This window comes from Gopherus evgoodei, chromosome 7 (genome assembly GCF_007399415.2).
Source record: "Gopherus evgoodei ecotype Sinaloan lineage chromosome 7, rGopEvg1_v1.p, whole genome shotgun sequence".
Lineage (NCBI taxonomy): Eukaryota > Metazoa > Chordata > Testudines > Testudinidae > Gopherus > Gopherus evgoodei.
This window is the reverse complement of record NC_044328.1, coordinates 59,317,847-59,343,108: the sequence shown is the minus strand read 5'-3', so window position 1 is coordinate 59,343,108 and position 25,262 is coordinate 59,317,847. Positions and strand designations below refer to the sequence as shown.

Below are 25,262 nucleotides of genomic sequence, written 5' to 3'. Positions count from 1 at the left end.
TAGTGAGATCCAGGTTATCCCTCAGATGACCCTGATCCACAGCCTGTCAATTTCCTTGGCCTTTTGATCCTACCCAGCATGTGCAGTTTGCACAGGCTTAAACTGTGCTGAGCTATAAACTGCACACACTTTTTCCAAGATGGCCAAATATTCAAGAGGTCAGATTAGTGTATGGGCTTGGATTCTGTCCTGCAGTCTCTTAGGCCAGATTAGTTCCAGCTTCCCTTTGTTTTGCATTTGTGGGAAATCCCTTTCTTGTACCTGGCCTTCCCTATCACCAATGTTTCAAGATAAACTAGAATGTTGAAATGTTCTTTAGCAAAACTAAAACTCTGTTTCCTGGAATGTGATATGGGTGAGAAACCGGATGTCATGTTACTCATTGCATACCATATAAATGGAGAGTTGAACTCTTATTAAAGCATTCCTGTAATGCCTCTGTAGAGCACCAGAAATTACAGAGTAAGTGACTGGATATCATCAATGCTGTTAGATTTAATTCTGTCCTTTAATGATTAAGTTGCATTCAGCATGTAGCAAAATTTATATTTTGAGTTTATTTTAAAATATTATTTATGGAATATTATGTGACTTTCTGAATACTTTACTGTCGATGAAGTTGAACTTTAATATAGCGGGTGGTGCTGTATTATATGAATCTGAGTAATGCATCTCTTGCTTATTAAACAGATGGTGTACATCTAGGTTTAATTTTAACCATTTCAGAGAAACCTGTCAGTGCTTAGCTAACCCTTTTCATGCTTGGGTGAAATGTATGTACAATAGAAGCCAATTCTGGTATGTTTCTTAATTTCTTGGCTGCCAATTACTAAAATACACTGAGTTTATCAGCTGGCTTTTAGTTCAGTGCCTTTCTGAACAAATCAAACCTTTGATCTCTTCTGATATTTTTCTGTAACTGGGTATTTAGCAAAAAGGGAGAAATGTACTATGTTAACCATCAATCCCCGAATGTTAAAGGCCCAATTGTCACTTTATTGGCCCAGCCTGTTTAAAGGGTAGTGGCTCAGCAGGAGATTCTTGGGGCTATTACGTTTTAGCAGGCCCAATTGATGCAAGACCACAGGGGAACTATGGTCACTGAGCTACCTTTGAACAGGGTGCAGCACGTGCTCCTTATGACCCTTTCTGCTGGCTGATGTGGGGGAAAGAGCCATGACTCTGACCCTTTCCTAAATCCTTCAAAGCAGCCCCCGCCCACATCAACATTTGTGTGACCAGGACTGCAGTTGTGTCCTGAATTACAAGGACAGCAATCCTGTCCAGCCTGGGTGCCCACTTCGCAGCATGCACAGTGCACCTGAGAAGGGCTCAACCCAGTTCACTGTCTAGAAAAACAGTTGCTCTGCTCACTTAAATCTTAAGAATTATGGCCTGCTTCAGCAGATATATTCTGCATAGGAGGACCTCTGCACCTACCTGGAGCCCCATTGGCTGCAGTGGGGAACCACATAGGGATAAGGAATAGGATCAGGGCCCAAGTTTGCAAATGTTTGCAAACACTTAAATAGTGGATGGCATGATGGGACTTTGTTTAATCAGTTTGCACTAGGAAATATAAACTGATTTGATGGAGTCAAAATGCTTTTAGGGTAACTCTGTGCTTTCTTTCAACAAGTTAGACACCTGAACAATGCTGCTGCATTCAACACTGATCACTTTTGCTCTGGGAATATCCCTGCTAAAAACATCCACAGCAAGTCCAAGCCAGAATGTTCAAAAATGGGATCCAAATGCATGTGCATTAGTTGTATGTGGACCTGCTCAGAACGGATTACCAGGCAGAGATGGAAGAGATGGGAAGGAAGGCCCTAAAGGAGAAAAGGGAAGTCAAGGTATAGAAGTATTTACTTACTAATGTTATGCTTACTATTCACACATCTGTCTGGTATTATTTTTCAACCGTTTCTCCTTTAAAAGATGCTTCCTACAAACCATTTAGCTCTGCAAAACATGTACAAAAAGATGCAGCTAATCATATGGTATGTATAATCTGAAGGTCTTTATGTTCCTACTGGTAATTACTGAAGGCTGGGATAGAGCTGACAGTATTGTTCATATTCAAAATGAAACCTCTTACTATATAGGACCGGATGCCTCTGGGGTAGATGAAGTGCTACAGAACCTTTAATCTCTGGATCACCAGTCTGATATCTGACTTCGGTTAGTAGTAACTGAAAGTTGTTAATGCTAGACATGGCTCAGAAACAGATTTTTAAAATTCAATTTTCCCCAATTTTTTAAAACAACAAACAATGTAGACTAGCTCTCTGTTGGCTCCAAAAAAAAACCCTGAAAATTTTCTAAATTTTCTTTCCCAAAAATATCCAGAAGTTTGAGGAGCACAGAGGGTCAAACAAGGGAAAATATGCATGCTGAATGTAAACACTTAGTTGGAGCTAGCTTCACTTCAGTGGGACCACTCACATGAGTAAATACTCTTTTGGGTGAGTGAGTGTTCAACAGTAAAATAAAGCAGAGAATTTGACTGTGATATTTCTTTTCAAGGTAGTCTTATTTACCCTGAATATTTAAAATAACTTAGCTACAATAAAAACACTTTCCTTTCTACCTGCCCCTTACCTCAGATCAATTCGGTTTAGCAAGAGTTCCATCAGGATACCTTGTAGGGTATTACTTTGTAGTTTGCACGATTACTTAATTCCTAATATAAATTCCAGAATAATGCTAGAAAAAAAAAACTGGCCTACAGGACTAACAAAGGTTTCCCATATTGAGGTTTACACTGAAGGATTACTTTCTCATTCAATAATATTTTATTTGATTGCAAATTATAAAAAGGGAATTAATTAATTTACAATAGGTACCTAAAAGAACCTGTCATATTATTCATTGTGAATAATGTATCTGAACAATTTAGTCCTTATTCCTTTTTGTACGTTGTCTACAAACAGTTCATCACTTTTGTATATTAGCTCATTTTTTGCAATTGCTCCCTGACCAATTTTGCGAAGATTTATTTGCAGACTCGTCTCTGAGTCTTTGGTATTATTTTGCATAGCTTGTTTATAACTGTAAGTCCTCTGGTTTTCTTTTCCATCCCTGCATGAGTGACTTGAGTTTTGTAAACAGAAATCACCCTTCCTCCCCTCTTTTTGTTCACTAATTATCCTTGAACACTCTGAATTGTTTACTGAATCTATTGTGTGAATAATGAAAAGAGCTGTTCAAATAGTTACAGGAGCCTTTCCATTGTGAATGCTCTTACAAATATATATTCATGGTGGTATTTGGAATGGTTTTGCTGTCCTCTACCATTTTTGTGAATAAAAACACAAATTTAATTACTTCATACATAAAAGTGGACATGGCTTGGTGGTGTTACGTGCAAGAATATTAAACCAATACTTCCTAGCTATATTTGCTCAGATCTAGAGCCATGATTATTTAAACACACAGGAGAATATTCTCTTCTTTGATTCACACAATATGGATTTCTGTTACCTATCTTGACTCTTGCCCCAGGAGCACCCTTTTCAACATGTCTTCCATTTGCTGCTACAATTATTTTAATCTGAAATAAATCATTAAACCATCTTGAAACGTTGGAAGAGGTGGACAGTTAATGAACTAATACTAAAATTGCAATCTAATCATGACCATAGACACTCACCAGACTTTATATTTTATTATAGATTACAAGGAGCAGGTTCTTACCTGATTTAAACCCTGATGAATTGCAGATAAATTGCAAGCAGAATTTGGCCCTAATTTAACAAACCTTATTCTATTCACCTGCAAATCTCCTACAGCTCACTCACTTTTTTCTTTTTTAAATCTATTATTTTTCTTTTGCCTCAACACTAGGATTACAAGGATTAAAAGGGTCACAAGGTCCACCAGGAAAGATGGGCCCTGCTGGACTAGTAGGAGGGAAGGGCTCACCAGGAGAAAAAGGCACAAAAGGAGATAGTGGAGATAGAGGTAAGAGCTATGATTATTTTGATTGGGAAGGTTAATGTGATCACTAGCCACTAACAATCTGAAAAAAGCTTAAAAGAACTGGAATTAAGCAGACCTGAAAGTAAGCATGTTTACTCCAGCTAAATTAATCTTAATGGGGGACCTTTGGGTACCTAAAATGCATGATCTATGGGTTTATAACTACTACCATTGGGATAAAAGCTGAACAAAAGTAAATTTAGGTTAAATATCCAAATATATGTATGTATACAGTATTGGAGCAATCCCATACTGACCCAGGGGATAGAGAAAATCTCCTGATAGTAGAGAGAAACCTATGCCATAAAGTTTGGATGTAGTGCTTAGTTTGGGCCTAATAGTAAAATTGTGTAAAAACCAATGGCTTAGCTTCATAAGAGTTTGAACAAAGCATTTATCTAGCCTTAATCCTTGTACCTTCTCATCCAAAAATATTTTACTTTGAATTTCAACCAGTTTTGTAACAAAATTACAAATTTCACGTGATTTTCAGACAAAATTATAAATGAGGCTAGGGCATGTTCATTCAGTACTAATCTAGGTACATGTGAAATTTTTTGAACTTTTCAGTGAACCTGGTCATAGTTTTGTGTTCATAATTCTCTAATTTCAAACAGAACTCCCTTTCCCTGGAAAAATTGTGTCAAGGATTTTGCACCAAAAAGAGCAATCTAATTTTAATTATCGAATTGACTACTGATTGTAGGTTGTCATATTCCTGGTCAGCAACTCTCAATCTGTTCATCTCAATGTATTGCCCATACACAACGAGTCAGGCATTATTAAAAAAAAAGAATGGATCTTTCCAAGCAGGGACAGTAGTTTTAATAGGGTTATGATATAAATGAACATTTCATGTATTTCCCTTTCACCTTGTTTCATCAGGATTACAAGGAGTCCCAGGTTTGAAGGGTAACCCAGGCAATGCTGGCCCTTCTGGGCCAAAAGGGGATAAGGGTTCACCAGGTGAAAAAGGAGTAAAAGGGGAGAGAGGTAAGTGGTGTCATTAGACTTTACTGTAAACTTCAGTGATTGTTTCCAATCTAATGGTGCTGCACAGTATTCAGAAATAGATCGTTGTGGGTTGTTGTGCAGTTGGACATGTGCAATTTTCTTTAACTTTCTCTAATTTCTATACGGTGTGGGAATTATAAAGTTGCAATTGAATCATCTAGCTGTGATGGGATAGTTTGATGACTGTGAACCAAAAAGCAGTAGGAATTTTCCCTCTGATATTTATAATCTGTTATATGATGGTGCTAGATTTCAAAATCCACACACTCCTCAAGTCTCCCTGTGCATTCACTATCATCAAGTAACCGGCAAAGCCCAGTATGATTCCCACCAGCAGACTCACTGTAATAAAAAGCACCTGATAATAAAATTGCTGAACTTGTACATCTCATTCCCTTCATCACTCCCTAGGCCTGCCAGGAACTACAGGTTCGCAGGGCAAGCCAGGAATCGCAGGCTCCCCTGGGCCAAAAGGGGACAAGGGTTCAGTAGGTGAAAAGGGAGCAAAAGGAGACAAAGGAGACAGAGGTAAGTGATGTAGACAGGCTTGAATTCTGCACTGCAAAGATTGCTTCCAATTTAACAATTTCTCTGCTGCTGCAAATTGCCACTGCTCTGTTGCCTCCATTTACACTGGCCAAGAACTTGTCCCGTAGACTTAGGAGATAGTGATGGACACAAGTTGAAAGGGTTCAAGATTCCATTTGGTTAAATACAAAGCCAAAGGCTGTACACTTATCTGAAGCATAACCAAATCCCCTTTGCCCTAGAAATCAGGATTCAACTCTTGGAAATACAGCCTCTCTAATGAAATTTATGGGAATTCTTAGTTCTAACCGATTGAAAACTACTGAGTGAATAGCTTGCTTTTTTTCCAGAATTTCAGTATTTCCATGTGTAACCATTGCCAGTTAGGGCTTAACTACACAGGGAAATTGGCCGGCATAATAATAGTGGAATAGATATATAGCACTGTAGCTTTATTGGTCAATTTCCGTGTGTAGACAAGCCTTTAGTGTAGTTAGGAGTACAAAAATAAGCATTCCTAGAAAGTTAAACTAACTTTCTTGACAGTAAACAAATCCTTAATTTAAGTTCAAATGAGGACATATCTTATCTAAACTAGTTTCATCACTCCACGGTACATGATTTGCTAAATCTTAGAACTTCTATTTGTATTTACCTGCAATCGCTACATGATGTCAGAATTATTTATGTATAAATAAAATTGCCTTATCTTTCGTAAGAGAATCTAGTATTCCTAAATAATCTGATATTCATCATTTAGACTTCATGGGAATTAGATGGTTGAGTTACAGCTACCATTATTAGATGCACTCTTCGCGTTTCTCTGTGCAGTTGTTGCTCAGGCAGAGTATCGTCAAGCAAATGGCAAAGAGCATATATGTCACTACTATAATTATCCTAAATAGTGATATAGTGCTTTGCATTTTCAAAGTGCTTTACAAATATGAATCACTTCTGAAGGTGTGTGATTATCCATATTTTACAAATGAAGAAACTGGGGCAAAACCTGTGGAAGTTATAATTTGTCCAAGATTAGCAGCAAGTTTCCATTAGAGCTTTTATTAGAATGCAGGGATCCCTGGATCTCAGCCTCGTGTTCAAATAAAAATATGTAAGAGCGTATTATCCATTTATTAGAGCGGTGTACTGTGTGTCAGGACACCTGGGTTCTATACCTAGCCCTGCTACTGTTTTGCTAAGTGACCTTGGCCAATAAGGTTGACCTCTCTGGGTTTCAGTTACTTCATCTGCAAAATGGGCATACTACACTTCGTTCAAAGACAGCATCAAGGCTAAATTGATTGTTTTTTGGTAAAATATTAAGAGATTTTTAGAGGAAGGACAGAGTGTAAATGCCCATTATTTTATATATGAAATTAGAAAAGTACCTGCAGATTAACTTGTTGTTTTTGTATCTGTTTCACTTGCTCTAACAACAGGGTTACAAGGAAACTCAGGTTTACAGGGCCCCAAAGGGCAAATTGGCTCTCCTGGGCTAAAGGGTGATAAAGGTTCAGTAGGTGAAAAAGGAACAAAGGGAGACAGTGGACTGTCAGGTAAGTAAAGCGATGGGGTTTGTTTGTTTGCTGGGGAAGGGATTTAAGGGTTTTCTCTGTTGGTGTGTGCTAATGAATTTTGGACCACTTTCTGCCCCACATCGACAACTGGGCTCAGGTAAGCCCCGCTAGGGAAAATATGTTTGAGGAGAGATTCTCTCTCTCCCAATGTATATTCAATTTATATGTGCATAATTTACATTATGTAAAACTGGTTCACCTGCAAAATGCAAGATGTTACCCTAACATAAAGATCAAAATATCACTATGAAATATAAGATTAATCAGTAGTATTTTAGAAATTATATAGCAGCCATCTGTTTCATGGATAGAAACCTGGTCCCACTGAATCCGATGACAAAACTCCTATTTAGAAAACTCCTAACATAATGGAGCCAAGAGTTCAAATTATAAAAATCATGTAGCAGTAAACCCATTCTAGTAATTACAAAATCTTCCTATGTATGATGAATTTATACTTTCAAAAATAATTTTAAAAATTACTGCTTCCTTTCTGGCTCTTTTCTGACTGAGGAAAAATGCCCTGAAGTTCTCATGAGAACTCCAGTATATTTGTGGATATAGCTCACTGTAGAATATTTTAATCCCTAGATTGAAGGGGGAGGGGCAAGGAGCTTCTAATTTTAGAACAGATGATAAAACACTTTCCTAGAGCCTAACTATCCATTATTTTCTACCCCTCTAACACAGACATTAACCCAAGGGCGGATGTTGGTTATCACTTTTGGTAGCTTGCTAAAATGAGATCATACTGAGAATAATGAAAGAATCAAAATATTGCACTATCCTGGGATGCAGATTGTCTGTTACAGAGTGTTTGCATGTGTGTATGTATATTATCTAGATAAATAGATTGAAATCTAGATAATACCTCATATGTACATGAAGTAAAACCAGCATGTCCAAGCTTGTAACAATTTGGCCCTAGGGTGCCATTTAGAAGTGCCCCTCACCCCACCCATCTACAACTTCAAAACACCCTCCTCCAACTCCACCTAATTGTTTACAGAATGTAAAATGACACATCTCAGTGATATAATAGCAGTGGGAAAAGCATTTTTAGCATTATGTAACCCACAAAGACCAGTTTGGACATTCAGGGCATGTCTACACTTACCAGCAGATCGGTACTGCTGCAAGAATCGATGCACTGAGTGTCAATTTAGCGGGTCTGGTGAAGACATGCTAAATCGATAGGAGAGCACTCTCCCATCAATTTTTGTACTTCACTTCCCTGAGAAGCGTGAGGAAAGTCGACGGGAGACACTCTCCCATCGACACAATGCAGTGTAGCCGCCACGGTAAGTGGATCTAACTACATCGACCTCAGTTACATTATTCACGTAACTGAAGTTGCATAAGTTAGATCCATTTACTGCCCTCTGAAAGTGATATATCTACAGACTTAGGTCCCCAAGCACTATATGTGTGGATAGTGTAATGATGTTTCATCCAGGCTTCTCCTTAAAGAGAAGGAGTAAGTAGAACTGATGCAATCTTTCTTTCAGGTTATGGATAGAAACATCCACACATCCTGTGTAATTCTTATCATAGAAAAAAGCTAGGCAATCCAGGTTTAAATCTATGACCTGGACATATAGCAGTTAAGATCATAACCAAGACATCTAGAATAGAAACTACAGGCTGCTGTTATTTGTCTGTATTGTTTATTTATTTTAACATTAAGATTAATGGAACTTTCTTGATTCAGAGATCAATCTCCTTAAAAGACAAGTAAGTACTTTGGAAGGGCAGCTGAGAGCTCTGCAAAGCAGCTTCTCCAAGTACAAACAAGGTAAGATGATGCTGTAGTAGGATGGTGCCTTTCAACACAATTTTAGCTCTGATCTCTTTTAAGCCTTCTGGTTTGTAGTCTGATGCATTAAACAGTAGTTTTGTTCATTTTCATTATTAATGAATTATACAATGCCTCAGACTTATGTGATGCTTTATAAAATATAGAGCAGAGCACATTCTCTGCCTCAAAGACAATACAAAGGCCCAATCCAATGAGAGATGAATTCTCTGGAGTGATCCCAAGTACCATCAGATCTCACTGAATCCAGTTACAGACACTGAGCATATCTCAGTAAGAACTGGTCTCCTCACAAGATCAGGCCCTACATGGAAAAGGGCTGTTCTTTGCATAAAAGTTGTGCCACTTTAATTAAACTGGATTTGACTTAGTTAAACTGGTGAAAACCCCTGTGTGAACACTCTCAAATTGATTATATACTGGATTATATCAATTTAAGCTTAAATCCTCAAGGAATCAAATAGAGCTGACTAAGCCAGCTTTAAATCAAATGAAGAGTGTCTACACAGGGCTTTGTGCTCATTTAACTAAACTGGTTTAAAAGTACACCTTTAGTTAAACTGGCGCATCTTTGTATATAGGCCAGGCCTACTGCCAAGGTAATTAATAGAGTTGGTCAGTAATATTCCAGTGAAACCTTCTTTTATTGGACTTTGCTCATTCATTGAAATCAGAAACTTTTTACTTTTCAGTGAAGTTCTGATAGAACCAAACCTGCCCAGTTTCCTGCCAGCTCACCCACCTGGCTCCTCAGCAACCCCTATGGTGGAGTCTCAGGGAGTCGGGAGCTTGGAAGCCCTTGGAGTCCTGACTGCCAAGCTCATGGCACCTTGGCAGCTTGGATTCCCATGGTTGGCTGCCCTGGAGCTGTGGAGTGTAGGGCTTCCTGCCTCCACAGCTCAGGGGCAGCCTGCCAGGATGACTACCTCCTGAGCCTAGACTCCATTCCCTTTTGGGGAGAATTTGGAAATGTTGAGGTTTTGTTCTGAATCAGAGTGAAGCCAACATTTAAAATAATGAAACCCTCTGGGAAACCTTTCTCTGTCCAGCTCTAGTAATTAACTCCAAAAACTAGAATCCTATGCAAATCATGTGTTTGCTAATTGTATCCACCAGTGTGTGTTTGGCTAGCCTGAGACCCTTTAAACCAGCAATTTTTCTTTGAATGTTGAACTATGTGTAGTTCACACCTCAGATGTGCATCATGTGCCTGAGACCTGAAAATCTTGTCAGAAATGCCTGTTGAACTGTGTCTGTGCTCTGGAGATCCTCGGGCTCCATACTAAGACTGTAAGGAACAATTCAGACTGACTTGCCTCTCCAGTTCTTTCTCACCACTGCATGGCCAAAGTTGGAGTCCTCTGTGTCTGATGATATCTTTGCACAGTCTGTAAATATAATTGTACATAGTTGTTAGTCTGGCATTTTTAGTAGTCTCTTTAAAGTTAGTGTAGATTAGTTTTCCCTGTCTTGGGGACCCTTCCTGTTTCTCCCCCTTGGGAGAAGGGCCGTGCCTAGAGTTCTGGAGTTCAACAAGTTTGTATCCTGTGTGTTCTCCTTCTTGATGAGCACCAGTGCTGCCTTGACTCATAGATAGGGCCCTACAAAATTCATGGTCCATTTTGGTCAATTTCACAGTCATAGCTTTTAAAAAATCATAGATTTCATGATTTCAGGTATTTAAATCTAAAATTTCAAGGTGTTGTAATTGTTGGGGTCCTGACCCAAAAAGGAGTTGTGGGAGGGGTCACAAGGTTATTGTAGCGGGGGGGTGCAGTACTGCTACCCTTACTTCTGCGCTGCTCCAGGTGGTAGCACTGTCTTCAGAACTGGGCAGCTGGAGAGCAGCAGCTGCTGGCTGGGAGCCCATCTCTGAAGGCAGAGTCACCAACAGCAGCAGCAGCCCAGAAATAAGAATGGCAGTGTATGGTATTGCCACTCTTCTGCGCTGCTGCCTGCAGAGCTGGGTACCCAGTCAGCAACGGTCATTCTCCAACCACCCAGCTCTGCAGGCAGCAGCACAGAAGCAAGGGTGACGTGATATGGTATTGCCATCCTTATTTCTGTGCTGCTGCTGGCAGGGCGCTGCCTTCAGAGCTGGGCGCCCGGCCACCAGCCACCACTCTCTAACCACCCAGCTCTGAAGGCAGCGTAGAAGTAAGAGTGGCAATCCCACAGCCCCCCCCCCCCCCGACATTAACCTTGTCACGCATACCCCACAACTCCATTTTGGGTTAGAATCCCCAATTTGAGAAATGCTGGTCTTCCATGTGAAATGTCTATAGTATATGGTAGAAGTATAGTATATGGTAAAAGCACAGAAAACACCAGATTTCATGGAGCGGAGATTTCACAGTCTGTGCTGCATTTTTCGTGACTGTGAATTTGGTAGGATGCTACTCATAGACTTTAAGGCCAGAAGGGATCATCAGGATCATCTAGTCTGACCTCCTGCACGTTGCAGGCCACGGAAACTCACCCATTCGTGAAATAGACCTCTAACATCTGGCTGAGTTACTGAAGTCCTCAAATCATGATTTAAAGACTTCAAGTTACAGAGAATCCACTACTTACTCTAGTTTAAACCTATAAGTGATCTGTGCCCTAGGCTGCAGAGGAAGAGGAAAAACCCCAGGGTCTCTGCCAATCTGACTCGGGGGAAAATTCCTTTCCAATCTCAAATATGGCAATCAGTTAGATCCACTGAGCCAGACACCTTGGAAGGAATTCTCTGTAGCTACTCAGAACCTTCCCCTTCTAGTGTTCCATCACCGTCCGTTGGAGATATTTTCTGCTAGCAGTCGCAGATCGGCTATATGCCATTATAGGCAGTCTCAGCATACCATCCCCTCCATAAACTTTTCAAGCTCAGTTTTGAATCAGTTAGTTTTTTCGGCTCCACTGATCCCCTTGGAAGGCTGTTCCAGAACTTCTCTTCTCTGATGCTTAGAAACCTTTGTCTAATTTCAAGCCTTACCTTGTTGATGGCCAGTTTATATCCATTTGTTCTTGTGTCCACATTGGCGCTTATCTTAAATAACTCCTCTCATTCCCTGGTATTTATCCCTCTGATGTATTTATAGAGCACCATTATATGTCCCCTCAGCCATTGTTTGGTCTGGCTAAACAAGCCAAACTCATTGATTCTCCTCTCCTAAGGAAGGTTTTCCATTCATCTGATCGTCCAACTAACCTGTCTTTGCACCTTTCCCAGTATGAATTCATCTTTCTTAATCATGGGATACCAGATGAGGTTTCACCAATGCCTTGTATAAGGGTACTAATACTTGCCTGTCCCTACTGGAAATACCTTGCCTGATGCATCCTAGAACTGCATTAGCCTTTTTCAAGGCTGCATCACATTGGCAGCTCATACTACCTTAGGGAGACTCATCACCACCAAGTGCAGTATCCACAGCTCCTTCCCTCCCTGAACTTGAGATAGATGAGAGTTTTTACTGAGGAAGTGCCTCATGGAGAAAGTCATGAGATCCTAGTCAGAGAGATGCCCACCCCCCTAGTACGTTGGTCTCAGTCCACGAGCAGTTCCTCTCTAATCATGAGCTCCAGAATCTAGGGCCCCATTATCTAGGGCCTTTCATGAGAATAAGGGGCACTCTCACTAACACTGGACCAGATCTCCTTCCAGATCTTGTCCCACAGGAAGAAATCCCTACCCTGACTCCTTCTAAATCAGGTTAGTCCTTGTACTCAGGTCCTAAAGACTTAGGCCCATCTAAACCTGCTGACCAAAAGGATAAGACATGCATAAGCAAGGATCTGTCTGTACCAACTTGAGCTCTGACTAATAAGCTGCAAGATCGGCACCTGCTGGCACCCAACTGGCCCAGGCAATTCTGGTTTCTGGACCTCCAACAAATGTCAGTCCATACTTTCATTAGCATTCAGCCCTTCCAAGATCTGCTAACTCAGGAGAATGATGGGATCAGCCATCCCAGCTTGGCCTCCCTTCACCTCATGGCCTGGTATTTGTATAGGTGCCGGACCTAAAGCATTGTTCTTTGGAGGCTTTTCAAACTGTTCTTAATCACAATTGATAAGACTCCATCAAAAATGTTCTCTAGCTAAATGGATGCATTTCTCTACCTTGGCACAACAAAACTAGTTGTGGCCAGAGACAGTAGGTGTTCCTGCTTTTTTAACTACCTCCTCACTCTCAAGACATCGGATTTTTTCCATTAGCTATCTGCGAGCCCACCTAGCAGCAGTAAATATCTTCCACCCTTGGAGAGAGAGCTACTTTGTTTTTACTCACCCAATAACAACTAGATTCCTGAAGAGTCTCACTAGGACCCTCTGAGGTAGTGAATCTGACACCACTATGGTACCTCAATCTTGTACTCTCAGTACTTATCAGGCCACCCTTGAATGACTGACCAAATGATCAGTGTGTTCCACTACCTGCCCTCTTTCCCCTCTCCTTTGGATCATGACTGGATTCTCAGTAGAGGAGAAAGCAGAGAAGCAATCAGTCCACACCTCCGCTTAAACCCTTGTTACTGAATACAATGAATTCCAGGGCACAATGGAATACAATGAATTCCAGGACACTTCTTGAAAGATTTTTCCAGTCTCAGATTCAAGGTGCACATGCGTACCCATGTGTGGAATACAGATAGGGACTGCACCTCGTGAAGAACGTCCAGCTACAGGTAGGTAATCTCCATTTCTGAAACAGATATCCATGCAGCAGCTGCTGCTGGTTTGTAGAGAGTTGACTCGTCACATGGTGCTGGCTCCTCCCTTTTATTTCCAGCTGCTAAATCACATTCAGAACAGTAAAATAGGCATAAAACACTTGCCTAATGTTAACAATTGCTGTTGCTGATGCAGGGATTTTATGCAGTCACATAGGAGCAGAGGAGGCCCATGTGACTGATAATGGCAGGGAGGAGGTGTGAGCCATTACAAATGGGAGAATCGGTGTCCACAAGATAACGTCTGTACTAACATCTGGCCTACCCAGCAAAAAATATTTGAGAAATAAACAAAAAAGCTGTCCTCTGGGATTGACAGGGGTGTGGGGAGATTATTAAAAGAGCTGTGAGATAACATTTGTCTGGAAAATTAAATCAATGCATTATGGCATTAGGACTTCTTTGTTACCTGTGCATTTTCAGTCCTTTCGCCAATGAATGCAAAGTTTGTGGGTTGTCATGGTGGAAGGGGAGTTTGGCATCATGTGGTACTGTCCTGAAGTGATATTAATTTGTGATAATGCCATTCTAGCAGCAAGAGCAATCAAGATGTTACATTTAATAAATGAAAGCTGAAAGTCAGAACACTTTCCAAGGCAAATTATAGCAGTCTGATGTTCTAATATGTGCCTTAGGCTTGATTTAGACTGGTGCCTTAGGCTTGATTTAGACTGATGCCTAAGACTGTGCATCTTCAAGTGCATACAAACCCTCACAAAGCACCGCTGGCCCAGATGTCTATGTACTTTCAGCTCTGCAAGAAGATGCTAAATTACAGGCTTTAAAAGTTTTCAATGCTTTCTTCCTGTCTTCTGAAGAGCTACTGAGACAGCAATATGCTCCACAATTTGTATGCATTGACTCTAAGAACTGCACTTATCATGCTGACTTACTTTTTTGTATGGTCTTTTAATGTAGGATGAGCTCCTAGCTAGATGTGACTAGTTAAAAATATAGCCAGCGTATTTAACAGATGCTCTTAATATATCTTGTAATAAACACATCCCAGGATAGTGATGGGGAAACCTCCAAAGGTTCAGAGTTCAATTTGGATAAACACTTAAAACCTGAATGTGTAGCCAAACATCTCAAGTCTGCAAAAGCTGGATTGGAAATCTCACCAGAGCAGGCTTTGAGCCATGCTGGTGCTGGTAAACCAGGTCAAATTTTGGTCCTGTCTGGAAATACTGTGAGAATAATTTTTCATTGTCACATTTTAGTATTTCCAATGTTGGAAACATAAAGACATCAGGGTAAGATGCTGAAATATTCAGATGTTAATCAGATACTAAGTGGGAGAATGTCAGGGAGAGATGAGTGGGTGGAAGTCTTCTGGTTATAATACACAGTGAGCTGTGCTGGAAAAAGAGATTGGGATTTGCAGCAAGCTCTAAAGATCAGAACAGATAGAAGCTAATTCAAGCCAAGAGGTGAGGAGTGAATTCCAAAATCTTCAGCCTCTCACAGAAAATGCCTCTCTTTGAATATTTCACTGGTTCTAGGATCGGGCCCTTAGGGACAAAATCTGTGGGATTGGGGTTGGGATGAAAGGGGGTTTAGTCCGTAATTTAGCATGTAGCAATAAGGATCACCATACTTTAGTATGGTTCTGCTGCTGCTAAGTGATATAACTCCACCGAATTGACTTTACCTGATTTCTGCAACCTGGCTCCATAAATCTGTTGACTTCACAAAATCATACTTAGCTAGAGGTCTAATGTGGAGATATCTCTTTGTTTTCTAGTTATAATGTTCCCGAATGGCAGAATTGTTGGTGAAAAGATATTCATGACCAGTGGCTATGAAGGCAACTTTGACAGTCTGAAACAAAGGTGTTCCCAAGCTGGAGGCCAGCTTGCTTCTCCTCGGAATGCCGCCGAGAATGCTGCTATCCAGCAGATAGTTGTTTTGTACAACAAATCAGTGTTTCTTGGGATAAATGATATTCAGACAGAGGGTCGTTTCAAGTATCTAAATGGAGAAAACATTGTGTATTCCAACTGGCAAACAGGGGAACCAAATAATGACAAAGGTATTGAGGACTGTGTAGAAGTCTATTCAAGCGGAAAGTGGAATGACAAATCCTGTGGAGACAAACGGCTAATAGTGTGTGAATTTTAAACTACCTGTCATATTGCCTTTGCTTCACTCGATGGCAGTGACACATGATGTAGTATGTTAGAATCAAATATTTATCATTTTTAAAGTGGCTTTGCAGGAATATAGGATATCAAAGTTTAAAACAAAATCACCAGATTCTGCTTGTTGTGCTAAACAATGTTAGTTCAACAGAAAGTAGTTTTCCTTCATGTACTGAGTCTGATATCCAAATAAGTAGATGCAACCCCATGCAGAAGGATACATTGATGGATTAGTCTCCTAGGAAATACAAGACAGATTTGACATTGTTCTGATTGGCCACAAGAGGTCACCTGTATGGCTAACGAACATGCTTGGCAGTGCATTCTCTTGCTTGGTTAACATTTATTATTTATTTTTCTATTGCTGTACTCCAGAGACACTCCATTCTAGGTTAGAGTTCAATTGTGCAAGGAGCTGTACAAACACAAGGAAGACATACCCCCAAAGAGCTTACATTTGACTTTAAGAAGTATTCTGTGCTTCTCTACTTGGAATTATTTCAGAATATATTTGTGTTAAAACACGGATCTGTTTGTTGAAATGTATAGTGACCTGAGAGGAATATAAGCCACCGCATTTTTTTACTGTTGTTCGTTGCCTGATTTTTTTGCCGGTGAACTATTATAAGCACTGTATTTTCAGGTGTGAAAGGTTTACATGGAATTAGGTGACAGACTGATGAATTTCCCCAAACAGTCTCAGATCACAATGATCTTCATTAAAATCCATTTCATCAGAAACAAAGATATTCTTCTCAAAACAAAATTAATGATATGAAAGGAGAAAGGTGCTTAAATGAACCCATTACTGTAGTAATTGAGCCCCAATAAGCTCTGTCCTGTCTGAGAAACTCCCTTTCATATTTTCATAAGACTCTTCCTTTTCCCAGTATAGACAGACTGGATTGCCTTCTGCTGCCCCAACACCCAACTGTACATCAAATTCTGCTTTTGCACATTTGAAGAGGACCATGCTTCTCAAATTTATGTTGCTATAGAAAAAGATGCACCTAGAATTCAGCTGACTTAATAGGTATAAATAGCTCATGACGTCTCAGGCCAAATTAAGACTCCATGAATGTCTTTTTTCTGGCTAATGTGGTTAGTCTGAAGTCAGAGTCAGTATCTCATGGAGTCCTAAACTTAGAGATAACATCTATGTTTCCCTATAGTTCCCTCTATATAAAATAGAAATTCTTGACAGATGAAGCTGCATTTGTCACAATTATACTTAGTAGAAAGATTTTTTTTTAAATCTAAACATTTCAAATTAAAAGAAAGAGATGAACAGTTATATAGAGCATATAGTCTATCCTGAGCTTTTAGGCTAAGCATGTACCTGTACCACATCAGTAACTTGTCGGATAGGGAGCTGCATTTGATGATTACTTAAAGCAGGGGTAGGCAACCTATGGCACGGGTGCTCTGCATTTTAATTTAATTTTAAATGAAGCTTCTTAAACATTTTATAAACCTGATTTACTTTACATACAACAATAGTTTAATTATATATTATAGACTTATAGAAAGAGACCTAAAAACGTTAAAATGTATTACTGGCACGTGAAACCTTAAATCAGAGTAAATAAATGAAGACTCGGCACACCATTTCTGAAAGGTTGCCAACCCCTAACTTAGAGTACACTGTCTAAGATATATCCTTCCACCTTCACTGTAATTTCTGAGGCAGGTCCTACCAGGTCTTTAGGCAGCTGCTTTTCTGGGGTAGTCATTGCTTCAGATAGATTAAACTTGCAGGAGTAGTTCTTCAGTCAGTACGCAGTACATTCCTTCATTGGTCTCCTCTGGTGTTTCCTTGATTCATTCTACATTGCAGGAGCTTTCAAATGAAGTCTCTTGTGTTCCTGAGTTGAGGACATCTTCTAATGTTATGCCCAGTTTCCCCACATTTCAAATACATCAGAGGATTGTTGCCCCCCATAGGAAGTGATCTTCTCTGCCTTTCTGGGGCATAGCTACATGATTTGCAAGCGTTGAAGTAGGCTATGAGGGAGGGCTACCTTCCTTTTCTTTAGGGCTAACTCCTTCTCCTGGATTTTTGGGAGCTACTGCTTTGGCCTGCAATACAGGGTCCTTCTTCACTGTCTCTCTATTTTCTTCTTCTCTGACTTCCTTAAATAAGGCCAGGAAGGTGGGTGGGTCTTCCAACCTTTTCACGCGTAGGTTGAGGAGTATGATGTCAGAAAAGAGAGGGCCCCTGGACACCTGGGTAATTTGGGCTTGGTTAACCCTCTCAGCTGGATACCCTTCTTCAGAGTTACTCTCATGAATAACTGCTGAAATCTCATCAGGAACTCAGGCCTTTTTTCTTCTTAAGATCTCTGAACCAGCAGTACAGGTCTTCACTACTCTATGGTTCCATATGTGCTGTCTAAGGCAACTAGGTAATGTACTTGGCACCAGAGTTGCTGGTTCTGCAGACCCTAGGGCTTTTTGCTATTCTCTTTCCCCCTCTTTTCTGCATTGCTACTCTGGGACCACCTCAGTGGCCTGGTCAATCCAATTTTCAAAATCCTCATAATTCAAAAGCATGAGCAACTTCTCTGAAAATATCCTCAATCTCTTACAGTGGCTGCCATCCAGTAGGGTGAGCCATGCTTCTCCACAAGTTATCCTACAAGCTGGTCCCAGCTTGTCAGTCATGGGTGAAAGAGGAACATTCCCTGGCTTCAAATCTTTCTGTGCTAGGAAAAACTAGCTTTGGCACTAAAATCTGTGGGTGCAGTGCTCACAGGTGCAACTCTCACCACCTCCTAAATCACTATCCCCAGGGTGGTGATCCTTCCAGTGCTATTACCTCCCTGGGTGGCAGCCTGCACTTCTGAGTGCTATATCTGGGCAGTGTGGCTCCCTGCTTACAGCTCCTCAAGCCTTCTCAGCATGAGAACACTTAGTTTGTCCATCCGTAGGGTTACGAGGGATCAGGGCCATAGCAACAAAGAACGTGGCCCCCTTCGAACATAGGTCCGGGACCCTTACAATGCAGAAACGATAAAAAACTAAACAACTAAATTAATAACATTTATCCGCCGACCGCCATTATGAACGCAAATACACATTCTTTGAATGGGTCCAACTAAAATTCGAAACTGACCTACAAACAACTGATGTAGCCAGTAGCATTATGATGTATCATAATGACGTCACGGTTTTGTCAGTAAAACCGACATGGATTGTGCAATAGCGTCAATAAATGTCACTTACCTAGTTATACCTTACATTTTTTTTTGCCACTTTTAGAGGCCCCCTTCCTTGCGGGGCCCCCTCCGGTCGGAGGGTACAGAGGGCGCTCGCTACGCCTCTGCTGGGGATTCTTGTTATCATAACGAACTGGCTGTAGGCCGCTTCCTTTGCTCCAGTCAGAAAGCCAAGTGCTTCTCATCTTGCATTTCAGCTTTGCCCCTCTAGGTGGCACTGAACTGATTGCTAACAGTCTGAGTAATAGGTTGTGAACTGATTGTGTTTGATTGCTTCCATCCATAACTACTCTCTGAGGTGTGGCTTAAACCTCCTCCCTTTTCTCTCCCTGGGGCTTGGTATCACTAATATTTGTAGCAACTTCTCCCATCTCATCATGCAGGTCGGGTCCTGGATTTTTTTTCTTGGTGCCTTGTGCCTCCACTGTCAGTGATGCTTCACCATGTCAGATATACAGGGATGCTGCCCTTGAGAAAGCAATAATAGTCAGGGATCCTAGAAAGCTGTTTGCTGCAGAAGAAATGGAATTTATGTTTTTACAGAGAATCTTTAGTTTTTACGTTTTGTGAAAAAATAAAAACATACATTAACTACATTTTTACTGAAAATACCCGCATCCCTTATTCAATGCGTGCATCCTCCCCCTCTTGTGGTTGATTTTTGAAGGCACTTTAAATTTACATAGCTAAATATACTCCAATAAACTGCTTCCGGCATATGGAGGTTATTCAGTGGCATATAGGGGTTCATGTATTAATGCATCTCAAATTTTACTTCAGTCTCCAGACATGAGTAATTAAAGTTATAAACAGATGCCGAAAACTTTAAAAATCACCCCTAAAAGCCATGTCACTGAGTTTGACAAGGACAAATTTCACACTGATGGTCATGTGCTGTTGTGTACTGTATGCAGCAAGGCTGTAGATTATGTCTGAAGGCAGACAATTGTAGAACACATGGAAAGCACTAGATGTAAACTGAATGAAAAAAAATGAAAACAAGAGAAACGGGTTAAGGTTAACTAATAACTATTCAACATTTATAAATAAGCCATTTCCCCACATCCTATCAGTCTGAATTTCCTCCAACCCCAGCTCCCCCACAGCACACTCACAACATGGATGGTTCAGCCCGGGACGCGTGTCTCAGATTGGAATGTTGCAATGGTGTGGTGTTGGCTGACATAAACAAAAGTTATCTTACTTTATCTTCACCCCTGGATGGGGCAGAGTCTTCTTCTGCCTCCACCTCAGCTCCCTATTTGGAATCATCCTGGGGTTTTGGCTGGGTCTTGGTGGCCAGTGCCAGGCCTGATACCATGATCTCTCGCTCGCTCTCTCTGAATGCTAGTCACAGGGGTGCTGAAGCCACCTGATCCCTATAGCCAGAGTATTTGAGAAACATCAACCTCTTTGAGGAGGAGGAGGAGTTTATCAGGGCCTCCCCACCTGTGCTTTCTCTCTCCCAGCTTCCAAACTCTAAACGCTTTCTGTGTGTAAAATCTTTGCCAGTTATCTTGCTGGAGCTGTGCAACCCTGGCTTGTCATTGGTCAAGTGGACTGCTCATCCATATCCCACCCTGTAGAAATGTCACTATTGCTCCAGCAGAGGATGGGGGGAGAATGGGTTAGTCTTTTGTGTCTCCCACCCCCAAGTGGGGGTTACACATGTTACAATCATGTGACCCCTTGTTTAGCATCAGGGCAGCAGTTTGAACAGAGGAGTTATCCCCATTCCAGACTTTTTCAATAAGTTCAGGGCACATTGAAATCACATAAAATAGTTAAAATTGTGATAGTAAAGGATCACAATACCTAGCACTCAAGAGAACATTGTTTAGTGAGAAACCAATCTCTTCTACCCTTTGCAATAGGGTTCAGAGGTTACATGATTTTCAGCACATGTGCAGCAATTGTTACTTTCCCCTATAAACCTTTCCCCGTGTTTCTAACCTATCCATGCAAGCACAACTGTTGTGTTGCACATATAGAAAGTTAAAAGAACCTTTTAATTCCATCTGCTCTATGAGCTGAATTCCACTGAATAACTCTGAAGTCATTTCAATAAGGCACTTACTTCCTGACAGCCATGTGGAATTATCAGACTCCAGAAATGCAGAGCTTGATCTTGCAAACATTTATTGAAGGGAGTACTCCTTTGTCTTGTGAATAGTCCCACTGAGGTCAAAAGGAAGGAGTTTGAAGTCAGTGGGATCACTTACACAGTTAGAGTGATGTGCATGAATATGGATTTGCCAAATTAGTCACACATCCATGTGTATATTGCCCATGAATAGACTTTACAAAAATGTTTTGTGTCAGATGCCCAGCTGCTATAAATAAGGATAGTGCAATTGAAATCAATGATTGATCAACTAAAAAAAATCAATGGAGCTATGCTGCTAGGTAGTTGACCCACACGTGTACACAATTGGAAGCAATTCTGGAATTTTAGTGAAATGCATTTGTTCATATTTTGATTAAGAAACATGCCAAGTCCACATTCAAACTTCTAAGCCCCATTTGCAGGCATTCAGAGCTGGTATTCCAATTTGAGTCCATTAGGGTAATTGGATCAAGCCATGAATTTTGGTTTAGCACTGGGATCTGAATTTCCCCCAGAGTTCAGTATATAGTGTTATAGTCTGTGCCAATTTGCAGTTATGACAGCAATTGCAAATGCTGACACGACTGGAAAATTAGGTTACTCACTTGCTCTATTTTTGTCTTTCTTTTCATTTAGCACCTTACATTGAAAGGGTTGATGGAGATACAAAGTCCCACTGGAAAAAGTGGAACCGACTGAGCTGAAATGGGATAAAAGTTCACTAGGCATAAGTGGGCCAAAGGGATTTAGTGGTGGAGAGTAAGCAGTACAGTCTTGTGTGGAAGAAAGTGAGAGCATTGGAACAAGGATAGATCTGCCAGTATTAAATTAAATTAATTAAATTAAATTACTGCCTGAAAATTATGAATGGTTTGTGCACACACTTTACAAATGTGCTAGATGAGCTTTGTCATTTCTGAATGAAAGAGTGGAAACGCTTAGGCCAGGTCTGCACAACAATTTTAGGTCGAATTTAGCAGCGTTACCTTGATTTAAGCCTGAACCTGTCCACACGATGAAGCCCTTTTTTTCCATTTAAGGGCTCTTTAAATTTATTCTTTACTCCACCTCTGATGAGGGGTTAGCACTGAAATCAGCCTTATCAGGTTGAATTTGGGGTAGTGTGGATGCAATTCGATGGTGTTGGCCTCCGGGAGCTATCCCAGAGTGCTACATTGTGACCGCTCTGGACAGCGCTCTCAACTCAGATGGACTGGCCAAGTAGACAGGAAAAGCCCCATGAACTTTTGAATCTCATTTCCTGTTTGGCCAGCGTGGCAAGGTGCAGGTGAGTGCAGATCTCATCAGCAGAGGTGACCATGATGGAGTCCCAGGATCCCAAAAGAGCGCCACCATGGACCGAACGGGAGGTACAGGATCTGATCGCCGTATGGGGAGATGAATCTGCTAGCTGAACTCTGGTCCAGTAAATGAAATGCCAAAACATTAGAAAAAGTCTCAAAGGGGATGAAGGACAGAGGCCATAATAGGGGCGCAAAGCAGTGCTGCATGAAAATTAAGGTGCTAAGGCAAGCCTACCAAAAAACCAGACAGGCAAACGGCCGCTCCGGATCAGAGCACCAAACATGCCGCTTCTGTGATGAGCTGCATGCCATGCTAGGGGGTGCAGCCACCGCTACCCAAGCCTGTGCTTTGACTCCATCAATGGAGAATCACTCAACACGGAAGCAGGTTTGGGGGATGAGGAAGATGATGATGAAGAGATTGAAGATCGCTCACAGCAAGGAAGTGGAGAAACCGGTTTCCCCAACAGCCAAGATATGTTTTTCACCCTGGACCTGGAGCCAGTAACCCCCGAACCCACCCGAGGCATGTTCCTGGACCCTGAAGGCAGAGAAGGGACCTCTGGTGAGTGTACCTTCGGAAATATTACACATGGGTTAAAAGCATGCATGTTTAATGATTAATTTGCCCAGGCATTCACGGCCAGTACAGCTACTGGAAAAGTCTGTTAATGTGTATGGGGATGGAGCGGAAATCCTCCAGGGACATATCCACAAAACTCTCCTGGATGTACTGCCAAAGCCTTTGCAAAAGGTTTCTGGGGAGGGTGGCCTTATTCCGTCCACGATGGTAGGACACTTTACCCTGCCAGGCCAGTAGCACGTAGTCGGGAATCATTGCATACCAAAGCATAGCAGGGTATGGTCCCGGTGTTTGCTGGCATTAAAACAACATCCGTTCTTTATCTCGCTGTGTTATCCTCAGGAGAGTGATATCATTCATGGTTGAAATAGGCTGCTTATATCAAGGGACATTCAGAGGTGCCCGTTCCTGCTTGGCTGTGGCTGAACAGAAGTGTTCCCTGCTGTCAGCCTTACAGTGGGGGGAGGAGTGATCTCTCACACCAAACCGGCAGGCTCTCAACACAAGAGGCAAAATGCGACCTTGTAACGAAAGCACATGTGCTGTGTAATGTGAACAGCAAGGTTTAACGTGAAAGAGTGTACCCATTGTTCTCTACAATGTGTGTTTTTAACTACCACTCTCCCTTTTCCTCCATCAGCTGCAAATGTTTCTCCTTCACAGAGGCTAGTGAAGATTAGAAAGTGAAAAAATTGCACTCGGGATGAAATGTTCTCTGTGCTGTCCTTCCACACTGACAGAGCACTGCAGAATGCATGGAGGCAGACAATGTCAGAATGCAGGAAAGCACAATATGAACGCAAGGAGAGGTGACGGGCTGAAGAGAGTAAGTGGTGGGCTGAAGATGATAGGTGGCATCAGCTTGCTAACAGAAGGCAAGAGTTGATGCTCAGGCTGCTGGAAGATCAAACTCATGTGTTCCAGTGTACAACTGAGCTGCAGGAAAGGCAGAAGGAGCACAGACTGCCGCTACAGCCCCTGTGTAAGCAACTGCCCTTCTCCCCAAGTTCCATTGCCTCCTCACCCAGACACCCAAGAACGCGGTGGCGGGTTCTCCGGCCATCCAGCCGCTCCACCCCAGAGGATTGCCCAAGCAACAGAAGGCTGGCCTTCAATAAGTTTTAAAGTTTTAAAGTGCAGTGTGGTGTTTTCCTTCCCTCCTACCCCACCCCACCTGGTGCTTCCCTCCTCCCCCACCCTTCTCAGGCTACCTTGGCAGTTACACCCTTGTTTCTGTGATGAATTAATAAAGAATGCATGAATATGAAGCAACAGTGACTTTATTGCCTCTGCAAGCGATGATCGAAGTGGGGAGAGGAGGGTGGCTAGTTTACAGGGAAGTAGAGTGAACCAAAGCGGGGGGGGGGCACTTTCATCAAGGAGAAACAAACAGAATTTTCGCACCATAGCCTGGCCAGTCATGAAACTGGTTTTCAAAGCTTCTCTGTTCCACACCGTGCCCTCCTGTACTCTTCCAACCTCCCTGGTGTCTGGCTGCGCATAATCAGTGGCCAGGCAATTTGCATCAACCTCCCACAACACCATAAATGTCTCCCCCTTACTTTCACAGATATTGTGGCGCGCACAGCAAGCAGTAATAACAATGGGAATACTGGTTTCGCTGAGGTCTATCTGAGTCAGTAAACTGTGCCACTGAGCTTTTAAACATCCAAATGCACATTCTACCACCATTCTGCACTTGCTCAGCCTATAGTTGAACAGCTCCTGACTGCTGTCCAGGCTGCCTGTGTATGTCTTCATGAGCCATGGCATTAAGGGGAAGTCTGGGTCCCCAGGGATAACTATAGGCATTTCAACATCCTCAGTGGTTATTTTCTGGTCTGGGAAGAAAGTCCCTTCCTGCAGCTTTTGAAACAGACTAGAGTTCCTGAAGCCACGAGCGTCATATACCTTTCCTGGCCATCTCACATTGATGTTGGTGAAACATCCCTTGTGATCCACCAGTGCTTGCAGCACCATTGAAAAGTACCCCTTTCGGTTTATGTACTCGCTGGCTTGGTGCTCTGGTGCCAAGATAGGGATATGGGTTCCGTTTATCGCCCCACCACAGTTAGGGAGTTCCATTTCAGCAAAGCCATCCACTGTGACCTGCACATTTCCCAGAGTCACTACCTTTGATATCAGCAGCTCTTTGATTGCGTTGGCTATTTGGATCACAGCAGCCCCCACAGGAGAGTTGCCCACTCCAAATTGATGCCCAACTGACCAGTAGCTGTCTGGCATTGCAAGCTTCCACGGGGCTATCGCCACT

The 25,262-nt window shown here is 41.8% G+C and overlaps 1 protein-coding gene across 2 annotated transcripts; it reads left to right on the top strand.

Moving 5' to 3' along the window:
• The first annotated feature begins 384 nt into the window (after window positions 1-384).
• On the top strand, window positions 385-16,368 carry LOC115655438 (pulmonary surfactant-associated protein D-like). 2 transcript variants are annotated; one of them, XM_030570884.1, is made up of 8 exons: window positions 385-462; window positions 1,644-1,856; window positions 3,850-3,966; window positions 4,870-4,977; window positions 5,410-5,526; window positions 6,966-7,082; window positions 8,815-8,898; window positions 15,382-16,368. In XM_030570884.1, exons 2-8 carry the CDS (start codon window positions 1,655-1,657, stop codon window positions 15,756-15,758), a joined length of 1,122 nt encoding a protein of 373 aa, XP_030426744.1. In that variant the 5' UTR covers window positions 385-462; window positions 1,644-1,654; the 3' UTR covers window positions 15,759-16,368. The 2 variants fall into 2 exon arrangements, with proteins under 2 accessions (XP_030426744.1, XP_030426743.1); XM_030570883.1 differs by having other exon boundaries at window positions 387-462; window positions 1,640-1,856.
• Window positions 16,369-25,262: the final 8,894 nt, after the last annotated feature.